We start from the raw sequence: 13,248 nt of genomic DNA on the forward strand, positions 1-13,248 counted from the left end.
AAGTGTAAGGTATCTATCCAGAATGTAAGTTTAATGGTAAATATACAAAGTACAGTTTAGAATGTCCTGGCCATTCAATGACTGATTTCATTAACGATGATGAGAGCAAACGGGATAAAAATGTTAGAGACTAAACAGCGAAGAGCCTCTTCGAGAGTTCGTACGTGGAAATCATTATTGCACAACTAGGTGCAATCTTCATAACTCTAGGTATCAGGCCTGTATATAATGCACCATAACCTTCCGTTTGCTTGATATTGTACAAAAATTTGAACATGCCTCTGGCAGATACTCTTTTCTTTGGTGATACAAGCGTGTTCCGTTGCTTATTCTCTATATCCATGGTGATCTGCATTCGCGTTTTTCCTACGTCAAAAGGATGGGTCAATAAAGCCGCACTTGAGCCACTGACACTTCCACCGATAAAACTGTTGATGAAGAAATCCCAGTTGGGGCTCAAGTTCCACCGCAGACACTGTTCACTGAAGTCTATCCAAAAATTCTTCTTGTAAAACTCGTAAGATCCCCAGTATATGGCACTGAAGGGGACATCTCTCCATAGTGTAATTTCAAGACCTTTGAACAAAACTTTATAGCCTCCTGATCGAATTTCGTTTCTTGTCTCTTTCAATAGGTCTTTAAACATCATTTGAGTCGTAGTATCTTTCCTAGATCTCGGTATACTCTGTAATCTTGTCTTTATGAGCTCTAACGGAGCCACCGTGGTAGCAGCAACCATTCTAGCAGTGGCACCGCAGAATAAGGGGTTTAAACTAGGGTATGAATCTCTCATCGGAGAATGATCTCTGAACATTTCATAACCAGAGAAATATACCACATTCGCCGGAATAGCCATCAGAAGCGTTATACTTAGACCTCTCCAAAGCGTCGCTAGTCCCTCCACCTCAGAGATCTTGGTGAAAGCTTCCCATGTACTGTTAAATCGTAATGCACTGTTCTTACACTGAATATCTTGGAAACACACATCTTGCCAGAAGATCTTCGGCGAATTCTTGTTAGCCACCACATGATCATATATTACCTCAGTACCTACGGATCCCTTCAACTCTGATGCAGCACCGCATGAACAATCGGGCAACATCACCTGCTGCTGCAACCGAATCCGAACTACGTCCATAGGAGTTAAAAAAAAGGACGTCAAGAAAGAGCCCGCACATGCACTGAGCATCCGCTCCTTCATGATAGCTGTCGAGCTCCGATCGCCAGACATTACTCTTCACTTTTCTCTCTTAAATTAACGCTTTAGAAACCCCTTTAACTAGTCGGGATGACTGAAGATTTATCAGCAACGGTGTGTATCTTTAAATCATTTTGAATTATTTTAATTCTTTCTAGTTTAAAGGACTTTTCATTTCTTTTACATTATCAACACTTTTTCAATATATTAGAACAATAAGAATGTGACACCGGTAGTGACAGCGTGAAGTCCAGCAATATTAATATTGAATTTCCTGCTCTGATGGTCCTCGGTTCTTATGGGAATTTTTTTTCTCTTACCTTATACAGATAAACACATATCTAGTGGTATAGTTTATTAATTAGTGCTGTAATTCTTTTTTGTTGAAGAAATATTATTTCGACGGAGTTTGTAAGGGCAATGCCATCGTCAAGGTCGTTGTCAAATTCGTCTTCTTCCCAGAATTCAGAATCATCCGAAATACTGAAACAGTTTGTATGAGTCATCTGTTCCGACTCTTCGAAATATATTGGTAAGTTTTCCATCCACCTCTCGACCTTTTCACCGTGTGGCATATTCTTTGCCTGCCTTGGATTGAAATAAGATGGGAATCCCGTCACTATTGGCACCGAAGAATGTGGTGAGCAATTATTGAACCCACTTGAGTTGAATACAAGCATCGAAGTGTTAATGTTATCTGCTCTTGGTGGTAATTGTGGAGCGTTTTGTTGTTCCGGAGGCTGGTGACGGACAGGAGATGACGAATAATAATTGTGCTGTTGCAGTTGCATTTGATATTGTTTCTGACTTTGTAACTGCAATTCTTCATATTCAGGTGGTAATGAATGGAAACTGACGTCTGGGTTCCTGTTACCACTGTTATTTGATTGATAGAAATGTTGATTGTATGGAGATTGGCTTGGAAGTTGAATCATTTGTGGACCAGTGTCACAAGAAGTATCCATCGAATCTAAGAAATTCAAATCTTGTACGTTGGTCTTGTATCTAATACGTCCTTTGTTCCTTACATCTGCTCGTTCAAGGGTCATTCTGGTTCTAGTACGTTTTGTTGGTGACTTGGTTGGTATATGTTTATTGAGAATCGTACTATTCACCCCCAATGGTTTTTGTGTACCCATAGCTTCCATCATATATTATTGAAACCAGTCTCGATGAGCAGTGCAGGATGCGTTAACGATTGTATCTACAGTATATAGCTGGATATATTTCTTTGTATGGGGAGTGGCATGCATGTTGTTTTACTGTCACAAATTCTATAAAGTAAATGTTTCTAACGACAGCAATAGAAAGTAAACCAAGATTGAACGTGCGTCACTGACGCACAATCTCTGGAGATCATCAGTTATCCATTGAATTTTTGTATATATAATCTTATACTACATAATGTATAGAGAACAAGGTCCTCATTCGGTTCTTCTCTTCTTTAATTTAGAAGTTGCTGTTTCGATTCTTTTTCCTAATTTGTACTGCTTATCCTGTTGCAAGTACTGCACTGGGAAAAATTCATTGATCCGTTTTTGCACCCCTGTTGCTTTACGTTTGTTCAAGTCTCGAATCAAAGGAATTAGTACTTCATCTGATTTTGCCTTATCCCATCCGATTGTTTGTTGCAAGAATGACCGTAACTTATCCAAATCTGGAGACCCCCACACAAATTTAGTCTTATCCGCGTCGACTGTGGGGTGGATATAGGCATCATATACAGCTTCACTGGGGAAGTTGTCATCCAAGATGATTTCATTACTAACCAACCTTTTTCTCAATTGCTTTTGGAAAGCAGTTTCCCCTTCTAGCTTTTGCTTATCAAATTGACCTTCGTTGTACCACTTGGCAAACTCTTTAAGAGATCCGAATTCGGCTAAAATCTCTACTCCCATTACAGGTCCTATACCTCTAAGGCCAGGGGTATAATCACTTCCTAGTAGTTGTGCTAATTGTATCAATTTATCCCTATCAAGACCAAGTTTTTGATCAAACAAATCTAAACTATAATATTCGACATAGTTCTTCTCTTGAAACATATTCTTGTAAACATGAGTACCCCCAAACAAGAAAACATCACTATCATCCGTAATAACACCATCTACTAGTTTCAACTGTAATAAAGTTGCACATTGAGCTTCTGCTTCCATTGGTGCCGTGATGTACGGTATACCAAACCGTGATAAAAGACTCTGAATTTCATGAATCATCTCTATGGTGACTTCATCCGCATCCCTCTTATCCTTCTTCTGCTGCTCAAAGAGTTCATCTTCTAAAAATGCAGTGTTCACCAAGTTTGGATTCAAAGTAGATTTGAAGTGGTTGTAGTCTTCTTGTTCCCTCGTTAGTTGCTCAGCTAGGCGTTCTTCTTCATCTTCATAAAAGTCGTAGTCTAAAATAGGAAGTTGTTCACGAGTAGCTGCAGATTCGGATTCAACCAAGTTATCTGAGTCTGAATCGTTACCTTCAGAAATCCTACTGGAGGTACTGTCTTTTGTGGTTGAAAAACCTTTCCCAGAAGGAGATTTCTGTTCGTTCAAATCTCGTTTAGAGACTTCAATTACGGCATCATCTTCAACTTCATCTTCATTATCATCCCGCTCTAATTGATCTAAGTCTATCAGTTCTGGATGGTGATAGCCAATTCTATTTTTAACCAGCTCCTGTGCAGCTTCACCAGTCAAGATCCCGTACTGATCTTCAGGTCTTACATCACTCTTCTCCCTATCTGCGACGAAAGAGCTGCTCGAATATGGGTTTCTATTGGCGGTGGAGGAGAACCACGCTGGAACTTCCTGAGCCTGTTTCTCTTGAGTATCAGTTGATGTCGGAGCAGTTTCCCCTGGCTCTGATTTTTCGTTGTCTTCAAACGCCTTACCTCTCATACTCAATGAAAAAGAGAATTCCGGTATCTTACTGACAATTGAATCAAGATTTTGCTGGGACACCTTATGGTCAATTATTGGAATGGCACTAGGTTTTTCCACTATCGAAGAAACAGTGTTATCATTCGATGGTCTATGCGCAGCTGAATTAGAAGGCCCGCCTTCAGAATTACTAATAACGGTTGGTTTGAAGTTGACGTCTTCGAACTCTCCATCTGACTCTGATTCCGTGCTTTCGATGTTTACCTCCACCTGTGGTATGATATTTTTTTGAACCGGTAACTCTTTTTGTCTTCTTTGATATTCTGACATCGCTTTTGTCTCTTTCAACAACATCGCATAGTCATCTTCGTTACTATCGTTATCGTCTTCCTTTTCGACATTATTAACGGCAGGATGGTCATTTGTTCCGTCGTCCTCATCTTCGTCGAGTAAATGTGACGTACTAGGTGCAAGGTCAGGTCTCTTATCAAAAAACGATTGACTTCCACCTTGTGTCTTAGTTGTTGATAAGCGAGGCAACAAAGAAGCGTTCATCGAATAATCCAGTTGTTTTTTCTTGGGTTTTGGTTTGGTATCAACTTCTTCCCAATCTAGCTGGCTCGCATCCTCTTCTTCGTCTTCATCTAACTTTATTGCCTTAGTGGATTCTGACCCATCGTTACCCGTAAGACTTAGAGCCCATCCGTTATCTGTACGTATCAAGGCATATTTCCGATCCCTTTGTCCAGATACTCTGTTGACGACTTCGTCGTCTAATTTTGAAGCACCGCCATCGTGCATTCCAGTTACATTCATTAATTTCTGTGTAAAGAAGTTCCTTCTTTTAACCATTTCAATCTGGAACTTTGAAAACTCCATACTATCTGAGAAGACATGTTCTAACTGTTCCTTTGTATAACCCAATCTCAATCTGGATTTCAACCTTAAGGCTGAAAGAATCAAATACTGAGTTGATTTCGGTAATTCATCGAATTCTTTTGAAGCTGGATTGATGGAATCCAAATCTATACCATCTAAGTCATCGATTTGTTCCATAACGGTCTTATAATCGTCAGTGTCAGTAATTCTTAGATCATCTTTTTCATATGAGAACCCTTTAATCTCCGGTAAATGGTACTCATCGTGAGGATAAAAAAACGATCCAGTCTCTGAGCCTGTCTGGCCATTTTCATCCGGTGACTGCTTCTTCTTTTTTGGTGAAGACTCTTTATCTGTCTGTGACTGGTGGATTTGCCTTGCAAGTAACCGTCTAGCAGTAGCATTGGCAGTATCTCTTTTCCCCTGTCTTCTCTCTTTCCTCTCACGGATTGTATTTAGCTTCAACACAGGAACACCGCCATCAAAGACGAACACAGGTTTAATCCCGTAGTATAACAACTTACATATTCTTCTGAAAAAACCTATGATATGGGCGTTTCTCAAGGCATCACCTTCCTTATTTCTCATCGCTTTAAGAAACTGATAAATCCAAATGGAGGCATCGACTGCCATTCTCCTCTCATTGAGGGACTCTAACCGAACCGGTTTAGCCACAGGCGACACTATATCCCATAATGAATGAACACCCATGGATTATTGACTGGAGCTGGTGCATGTGGAGGTCGCCAGTCAGTACCTGCTGTAAGATGAGTTGAAGACTGCAACAGTTCTTTACACTTAATGCATAAAGGCAAATGTATGGCTTATAAATAGAGACTAATTTGTGTCCGGGTAATGAATAATGCTAATATCACGTGAGACCCGCCAACCCCAAAGTCAAAAAAAATTATATCAGAAGCGTAACTAAGCCCCTCAAGCGGCAGTAAGTAAAACCATACTTCACAGCATTATCTGATAGACTCCGGGAGCTTCAAATGCTGTTCCCCTTGAAAATGGGATACTAATTCCATCTATGTCGCGCGTCAGCGTCAGTTTTAATTTTTGAAAATTTTTTTTTTCGAAAAATTAATTTGAAAAACAAACTGAAAATTTGAATGAACAAAGAAAACGGCAACAATCAGGTGCTGACGCTAGACAAGGGAAGATGTTCAACAGAGAAGACGGACCTGGCGCAGTACGTTACTGGTACTGAAACTTAGCGTACTACACAATGTAAAGTCGACCATTCTTCTGATACCACTGGAAAGATTTAAAAGATTTTTTTAAGTGGAGAACTACTTATCACAAGTCATACCTCTATGAAAGCCGAGTTCTTAGAGGTCACTGTTTTTTCCCGAAACTTAACAGATTTTTCTCGGTTCTGGATGAATGTTAGAAACACTGATGTGTGGTATCTGTAGTGGCTGGCTAATACTGCTCCCGATTTCTTCTGGGTGTCCCTGTAGGGAAAGGATATCGTTTAGCAAAAAAAAAAAGAGGAAGTTACTTACCGATTTCCGGACCAAGATACAAAGGGCTAGAATTGTTAGCATAATTATCATTATATTTTTATATGTAGAGATATATGCCAGTGAATGACTTGAGGTAACTTACAGAGGGGTAGTTGCAATCCGGGATACCTTATCTGTCTCAGACCCAACCAGAGTCATTATATCATCTGGGAACTAAAAAAACAAATTCACAAGATTGGGCACGATATCTATTGTAGCACATAAAACGTATAAATACGAGGTCTATTCTCCATCTGCGTCCGATTCAAAATATATGACCAGACAAACTTCTAATATAAATGTATATAAAGTACCCATAATTAATATTCTCTCATTTCCAGTTTTTTTTTCCTTTTCCTTTGAAATTTTCATTTCTTTTCAATTCAAGAGAAATATTAAAAGTTGAGCCATCATTCCATTAAAGACTTAATTAAACCTTTAAACATTTACAAGCTTTAAACCGGTATTCAGAATAATAAAGGAAACAGTAAGTAATGGCAGTTATTTCAGTGCGTGGGCTTGATGCCGTCGTGTCTAAGGATGAATCGTTGGGGGAGGAAGTTGTAGAGGGGAATATTGATGCTTGTAAGGAATCAGTGAGGTCTCATGAGCATGATGACAATGCCAGTTACGATGAACCACCAAGCTTGACTCATCCGATGGAGTCACGTGTTGTGAGGAAAATGGATTTATACTTGGTTCCCTTGATGTGTATGCTATATTTCTTGTCCAATTTGGATAAGTCTAACATTGGTAACGCTGAAGTCGCTGGTCTCTCTGAGTCTTTGAATTTAACAGGTAACCAGTACGGTAACTGTGTGACTGTGTTCTATGCGACGTATATCTTCTTTGATCCAATTGGTGCTAACTTGTTGAAAATTATTGGGCCCAAGTATATGATGACCGGATGTTTGATTTGCTTTGGTGCCATTTCTTTGGGGACAGCTTGGGTAAAAGATTATGGACATTTACTCTTGGTTAGAGTTCTATTGGGAGCATTTGAGGCCACCATTTATCCATCAATTAACATGTATTTGTCAATCTGCTATCGTCGTGAACAGTATGCGATTAGATTCGCATGGGTTTTCTTTGCTGCATGTATATCTTCCTCGTTTGGTGGGTTGATCTCGTACGGTTGTTCAAAGATTAATGGTTCTTTGAATGCTTGGCAATACATTTATATTGTGGAAGGTTGTATCTCACTTGGATTTGCACCATTCTATGCCTTGGGTTTGGCCAATAACTTGGAGGAGTCTTGGTTCTGGACCGCGGAAGAGAGACAGTATATCGTGGACCGTTATGAAACGATGTCCACTTTCAACCCGGCAGATAAATTTGAATGGAGCCAAGTATGGTTGGCTGTCAAAGATTTAAAGACGTGGGTTTCCGCAGTGGCATTGTTCTGTATCGATATGACTGCGTTTGGGTTGACCGTTTTCATGCCCATTATTATCACCTCGATGGGGTTCTCCAGTGTCAATGCTCAGTTGATGACTGTGCCCGTTTATTTCTTAACAGCTATCACGTTTTTCGCTTGTGCTTATGTTTCGGATAGAATAAGAATAAGATCACCTTTCATCGTCGGTGCTTGTATCTCATGTGCCACTGGACTTGCCATCGTGTTAGGAAGTGATGTTCATGGTGTTAGATTGTTTGGTATCTTTGTGCTTGCCCTTGGGATCTACGTTAACGCTTCTATGAATTGTTTATGGTTAAGCGGTAACAACGGTAACTACTTCAAGAGAGCCACGGCGTTAGGAATTAACTTGTTTGTTGGGTCCTCTTCTGGTCTTGTCTCTGGTCAAATCTTCAGAGCTGAAGATAAGCCAAGGTATGCTTTGGGTCTAGCAATTTGTCTCGGTCTACAAGTGTTCGCAGCGATGCTAACGGTGGTTCAGTACTACATGTACCGTCGTTTGAACAAGCAAAAGCAAGCTTTAATCAAACGCTGTGAAGAACTTGATGAACCAATTCCTCATGATGAGCACTTATCCGATATGAACCCTCAATTCAAATATATGTACTAATACCCCCCCCCCCACCTTCTTAGTCAGAGTCAAAAATTAAAACAAAGAACTTCGAACGGTTTCCTTATCTGAACTTACAACATTGTATTTTATTAGTATTAGGTTTGTATTAATGTATAAATTAAAGATTACACGACTTTTTATTGTGGCCTTTTTTCTAGTAGTACATATAGTCTCTTCTATTATCAAGGCATTCATAAATATTGAATGTTGTATCATGAGAATTATTTGCCGTTAACATCATCCGGTGTGGATGGAATGCCATAGTGGAAATGAAAGGCGATGATCTTGCACCAGTAGTCATCCCACTAATTGGTCCTGAATGAGAGGAACCGTGATTCTTAAAGGTGCGTAACAAATCTCCAGATGTTGTCCATAATTTGATTTCTTTCGTCCCAGTTGCTATAATTGAAGCGTGTTCGTGTACTTGCATACTTGTCATGGTACTGCCTAGCTTCTTCCCTGGTTCACCTTCATCAGTGAACGTGCAAACAGGTTTATCAGCTCTGATGTCCCATAGGGCAACAACCCCATTGTTTGTGCCGCTGACTAGTTCACGGTAACCACCTCTTTGAAGGTGGATATTGTTCACCCATGACCCAACAGGACTGTTATCACTTTTTGGCGTTTTCCAAAGCCTGATCATTGAATCTCTGGGATCCATACGTCTGTCATACACCCGAATAGAGCCATCGGAGTAACCTGCAACAAAAATGTTTCCAGAAAACTGGTCAGAAGTTAAAGATGTGATTAAAGAGCTTGATTTCGCCGGTATATCCACTTCCACAGACTCCGTAAGCGCATCCCAGATACGAATTATTTTCACATCACCAGTGACTAGTAATGAACCTCTGCTCTGTTGCCATTCAGTTAATAGGCCTGTAGACCTAGGAGTCAATAGCAAATCTGTTAATCCTCTCCAAGAAGAAATCATAAATAGATCTTCAGTGTCATGGAAATCTTTGTAGATATTTACAATACCGTCTGAAGAGCCTGCCAATAACAACGGTGTGTCGTCGTCATTTAAAAACTTCATGTCGGTGATTTTCGTACCGAATGGATTGCCATTAGAGAATCGAGATAATTTTTCTTGAGTAGACCAATCATATATGGTAATATTGTCTCTATCGTCACTTGCCGCAATATAATTGTCAAATTGAGTGAATAAGAGTATCTTTGGTTGCGTCTTGTTGTCAAAAGTCACTATCTTGTGTGACCAGTCACCATATAGTGCCAGTTCTTTCTGTGACTGAGTTTCTTGGATGATTGCCTCATTTCTGTTTCTTTTCCATTCACGAGCGGTAAATTCAATGCTACCAGGTTCATCTGCCTCCTGTTTTTTCATTTGTGGTTCTTGGAAGTATTCACTACAATAGTTGAGGAAACAGCTTTCCAACGGTAAAGTCAAGGGTGTATCTCTCTTCCTATACATTGCGGGGAAAGCCCTAGGACTTGTCCCATATTCGATCCCCATTAAAGAAAGACCTTGTGCCATTTTTCCATTCCCACTACTAGTGCTCTCATGATCGGAGTATGAATCTTGGTCATTAGCAAATCCAAGTGCCTTCAGAATTGAATTCATAGAGAATACACGCCTGTCACTGACAGTATCGTTTCGGTAATGGTCATGTTTACCATTACTCAAACTTGCTGGTCTTCTTATTGCTGGTAATTTATTTGGGGAGGTGAAACCTTTGACGTTAACAACGCTTCTCTTCAAAATGTATTGTTCCATTTCTTTCACCATTTCAGCCAACTTACTGTGTTCATTTAGCTTAATGAGGATGTAATCTACTACATCTCCTGCAAGTTCTCTATTTTCGACAAATGGGTCTTCAGAAGAAATTAATAACGCTTTCCACACGGTATTGAATATGGAACCATGACCAACTGAAGTAGGATTTCTTGAGTCGTCTTCATGGCCATTCGTTTCTAGCGCAACTATTTCTGTGCTGATTTCAGTGAAAGCAATTACAGTGAAAAATTCGATATACCTTTCTACAACTTGAGATAAAAAGATGATCAATTCCTTCCGTACCATTGGACTACCATCGTTGACTAGCGAAAGGGTTGTGATAATGGTCTTAATCTCAAATTGTTTGAGGTTGCGTAAATTAATACTTTGCAATTGACTCATTGATGTTTGGACTTGTTGGGATTGTTGCTGAATTTGATAGTATTGTTGCTGTATGTGATGCGTACTATTCTGTTGATTTCCCTGTTGCTGCTGCTGCTGCTGGTTTTGTTGAGATTGCAAAAGCTGCAGCTGCGCTTGGAATTGTTGTAATTGTTGCTGAAATTCTTGTTGGAGTTTCAAGATAATGTTAACATCGTCTTCTTCAGAAAGGAAGTACTTGATTGCTAATAACGCAGCACATCTGATCTCTGGAATTGGATCTTTTAAAGACTCTATGATTGTATTCATATTTTCATTTTCGAGGCATAATGTCTTATGCAATGGATTGTGAATGTATAACTGACCAAGTAAAATGATACACCACTGTCTTAATAACGGAACTTCAGAATTTTCGATAAAGAAGCATAACTTGTTTACTAATTCAGTGCTGAAACAGTGTTTTTGACCAAGGGGGAAATCGCGAACAAAGCACGATAGGACAAATGCTGCCATTGCCTTTTGTTCATCTGTAGTATTATTGTTAGATAATAACGTCGCGTTATTATATGCTTGCTGCTGCTGCTGCTGTTGATACATCTGGTACCTCTGTGTTGAAGAACTTGCAGGTACATTCATAGTCAAGGGACTTCCAGCACTACTGACACTATGTCCTCTTGGGACACCAAACTCAGGTACAAGCATCTTTACAAAGTATTGGTATCCACGCTCCTTTATAAGTTCTGTTTGGGTATTTTTATAGTCAATAGAAAAAATTCTAGCCCAAATGAACACTAGAATTGGTTTCAACTCATGGGCAGGACTTTGTAGCAGTTTGGAAACATAAGGGAATATCCCAATTGAAAGTGATAGGTATACAGCCCATGGTCCAAGATCAAGAAATCTAGATAGCAGTACCAAAGTCCTAACACGATGGACTTGTGATAAGAGAACCTGTAGTACTATGGGGAGCTGCTCAGGTGGATGTCTTGAATTAGCCCCATATTTCACCCATAAATCAAATGCGGTTAAATTTTGCTCAAAAAATTTCGTAAATTGTTGCTGTTGTTGTTGAGAGGTAGTCGGGTGCGAGGCTGAATTACCGCTGGAGGTATGTGCTGTTGAACTAAAGTTTACCAATGACATGGAGCTCAGGTTTCCAATAGTATTTTTCGATTGCAGCCCGTCATTGGTTTCATTGCCTTCGTTTGGTTGGCTTATAAACTGTGATTCAGGGAAGTTTGAATTCTTTGCATTAGCATGAGCACTTTCCAGAAGTTTGGTCAATACTTCGTCGATTGCTAGATCCCACGATCTCCACATTGGATGATCAGCAATTGAGTCTGGTAACTCTGGGTCTGATACTGGATGACAATTGTACCAAGGCATTATTCTTTTGGCGAGTAAAAAGTTACGAAATAATGCCGCGACCATGAGGTCATGTCTGAATAGCTTCTTAAATAGTGCTCTTGGTAATGATGTCCATGCAATGGTATCTGTAATAGCAGTAAATATCCAATTCAATTCACCAAGGGGAGTCCTACGCTCAGACAATTTCCCCGGTATCGTAATGTTAGGCATTTCATTCACACCCGTCTCTTTTCTTCTAGGATCGTTATCTTGGAAGAACACGGAATATTTGGTGTCTTTCAAAGGAGATTGCATTAGAAACACCTTAACAGATATTTCTATTGGATTCGTTAGACAACAGGTGAAAAAATCTGCGGGTAATTCAGGGTTCATGGGCAATAATTCGTTGTTTGCACATGACGCTAATTGCACACATTCAGTGTATGCTTCTGTAGGTGAAGGTGATGCCATATCATGATTGCCTTCTCTATCGTCTCTCAATCTCTTTTGAACAAACTTTTTAAAGTTGGATACAATGTTACCAGCACTATTGCAATCCCAGACATATATACAAGGGGCTCCTAGCCAAGTTTGTAAATCATATAATGAAACCGGGATATACTGAGTATATCCACGGTTGAAAACCCAGATTTCTCCAGATGGTGTTGGTTGTGGTACACCATGACCGTTATAATGGAACAGAATTCTTTCGTCTTTCGAAGCCCTTCTCAATGAATTACAGAAGCGTTTCACATCTTCCACACAGGGATCTAAGCTCTGTTTATAACGAGTACGTAGTGATAGCGTCTCGTATTGACTCTGTAAGTTCTTTCCTATTTGTTCAATAGCTTTCTTAGAATCCTGAAATGCAAGGGGATCAACCCATGATTCAAGTCTTGCACATGGCTGAGTCTTAGTCACATCAGGAGGATCCACTCCCAAATTCAAACATAGTAATAATGCTGCTGCAACTGTCTTCTGCCTGTCCTTAACTATTTTCCAATCAGGAATTGGCTGGTAATATCCATCCTTATCCTCTTGCTTCACTTCCTCAGGAACTGGATTCCCATTGGTTCGATGCCTCTTATCATCGTAATAAAATATAAAATTGCTAGCATGCGCCTCCAAGAGTTTCTCACTTGAATACTGCTCTTCAAACCCATGTCTAGTCTCAGTATTAAGCCGTGTCAAAGGCTGTGGGCCGTAAACAACCATTGCTTCAGGATTGGTTCTATTCACAACTGGTTCTGATAAAAGTGGCAGTACCGGTCGATTCTGACAAAATTTAAACGCAGAAAAT

General features: G+C 39.8%; 5 protein-coding genes across 5 annotated transcripts; 1 reads left to right on the plus strand and 4 right to left on the minus strand.

Annotated features, from left to right (window-relative positions):
• Window positions 1-130: 130 nt before the first annotated feature.
• Window positions 131-1,231, minus strand: MTM1 (Mtm1p; the record flags this gene model as incomplete). Its single annotated transcript, XM_451410.1, has 1 exon — window positions 131-1,231. The coding sequence occupies one exon, from the start codon at window positions 1,229-1,231 to the stop codon at window positions 131-133; it is 1,101 nt and encodes a 366-aa protein (XP_451410.1).
• Window positions 1,232-1,539: 308 nt separating this feature from the next.
• PFS1 (Pfs1p) lies at window positions 1,540-2,349 on the minus strand (the record flags this gene model as incomplete). Its single annotated transcript, XM_451411.1, has 1 exon — window positions 1,540-2,349. The coding sequence occupies one exon, from the start codon at window positions 2,347-2,349 to the stop codon at window positions 1,540-1,542; it is 810 nt and encodes a 269-aa protein (XP_451411.1).
• Window positions 2,350-2,622: 273 nt separating this feature from the next.
• Window positions 2,623-5,658, minus strand: RAD2 (ssDNA endodeoxyribonuclease RAD2; the record flags this gene model as incomplete). The annotated part of the gene is made up of 1 exon (XM_451412.1): window positions 2,623-5,658. One exon carries the CDS (start codon window positions 5,656-5,658, stop codon window positions 2,623-2,625), a length of 3,036 nt encoding a protein of 1,011 aa, XP_451412.1.
• Window positions 5,659-6,952: 1,294 nt separating this feature from the next.
• Window positions 6,953-8,485, plus strand: TNA1 (Tna1p; the record flags this gene model as incomplete). The annotated part of the gene is made up of 1 exon (XM_451413.1): window positions 6,953-8,485. One exon carries the CDS (start codon window positions 6,953-6,955, stop codon window positions 8,483-8,485), a length of 1,533 nt encoding a protein of 510 aa, XP_451413.1.
• A 157-nt stretch (window positions 8,486-8,642) lies between these two features.
• KOG1 (ubiquitin-binding TORC1 subunit KOG1) lies at window positions 8,643-13,163 on the minus strand (the record flags this gene model as incomplete). The annotated part of the gene is made up of 1 exon (XM_451414.1): window positions 8,643-13,163. One exon carries the CDS (start codon window positions 13,161-13,163, stop codon window positions 8,643-8,645), a length of 4,521 nt encoding a protein of 1,506 aa, XP_451414.1.
• Window positions 13,164-13,248: the final 85 nt, after the last annotated feature.

Source organism: Kluyveromyces lactis, assembly GCF_000002515.2.
Source record: "Kluyveromyces lactis strain NRRL Y-1140 chromosome A complete sequence".
Lineage (NCBI taxonomy): Eukaryota > Fungi > Ascomycota > Saccharomycetes > Saccharomycetales > Saccharomycetaceae > Kluyveromyces > Kluyveromyces lactis.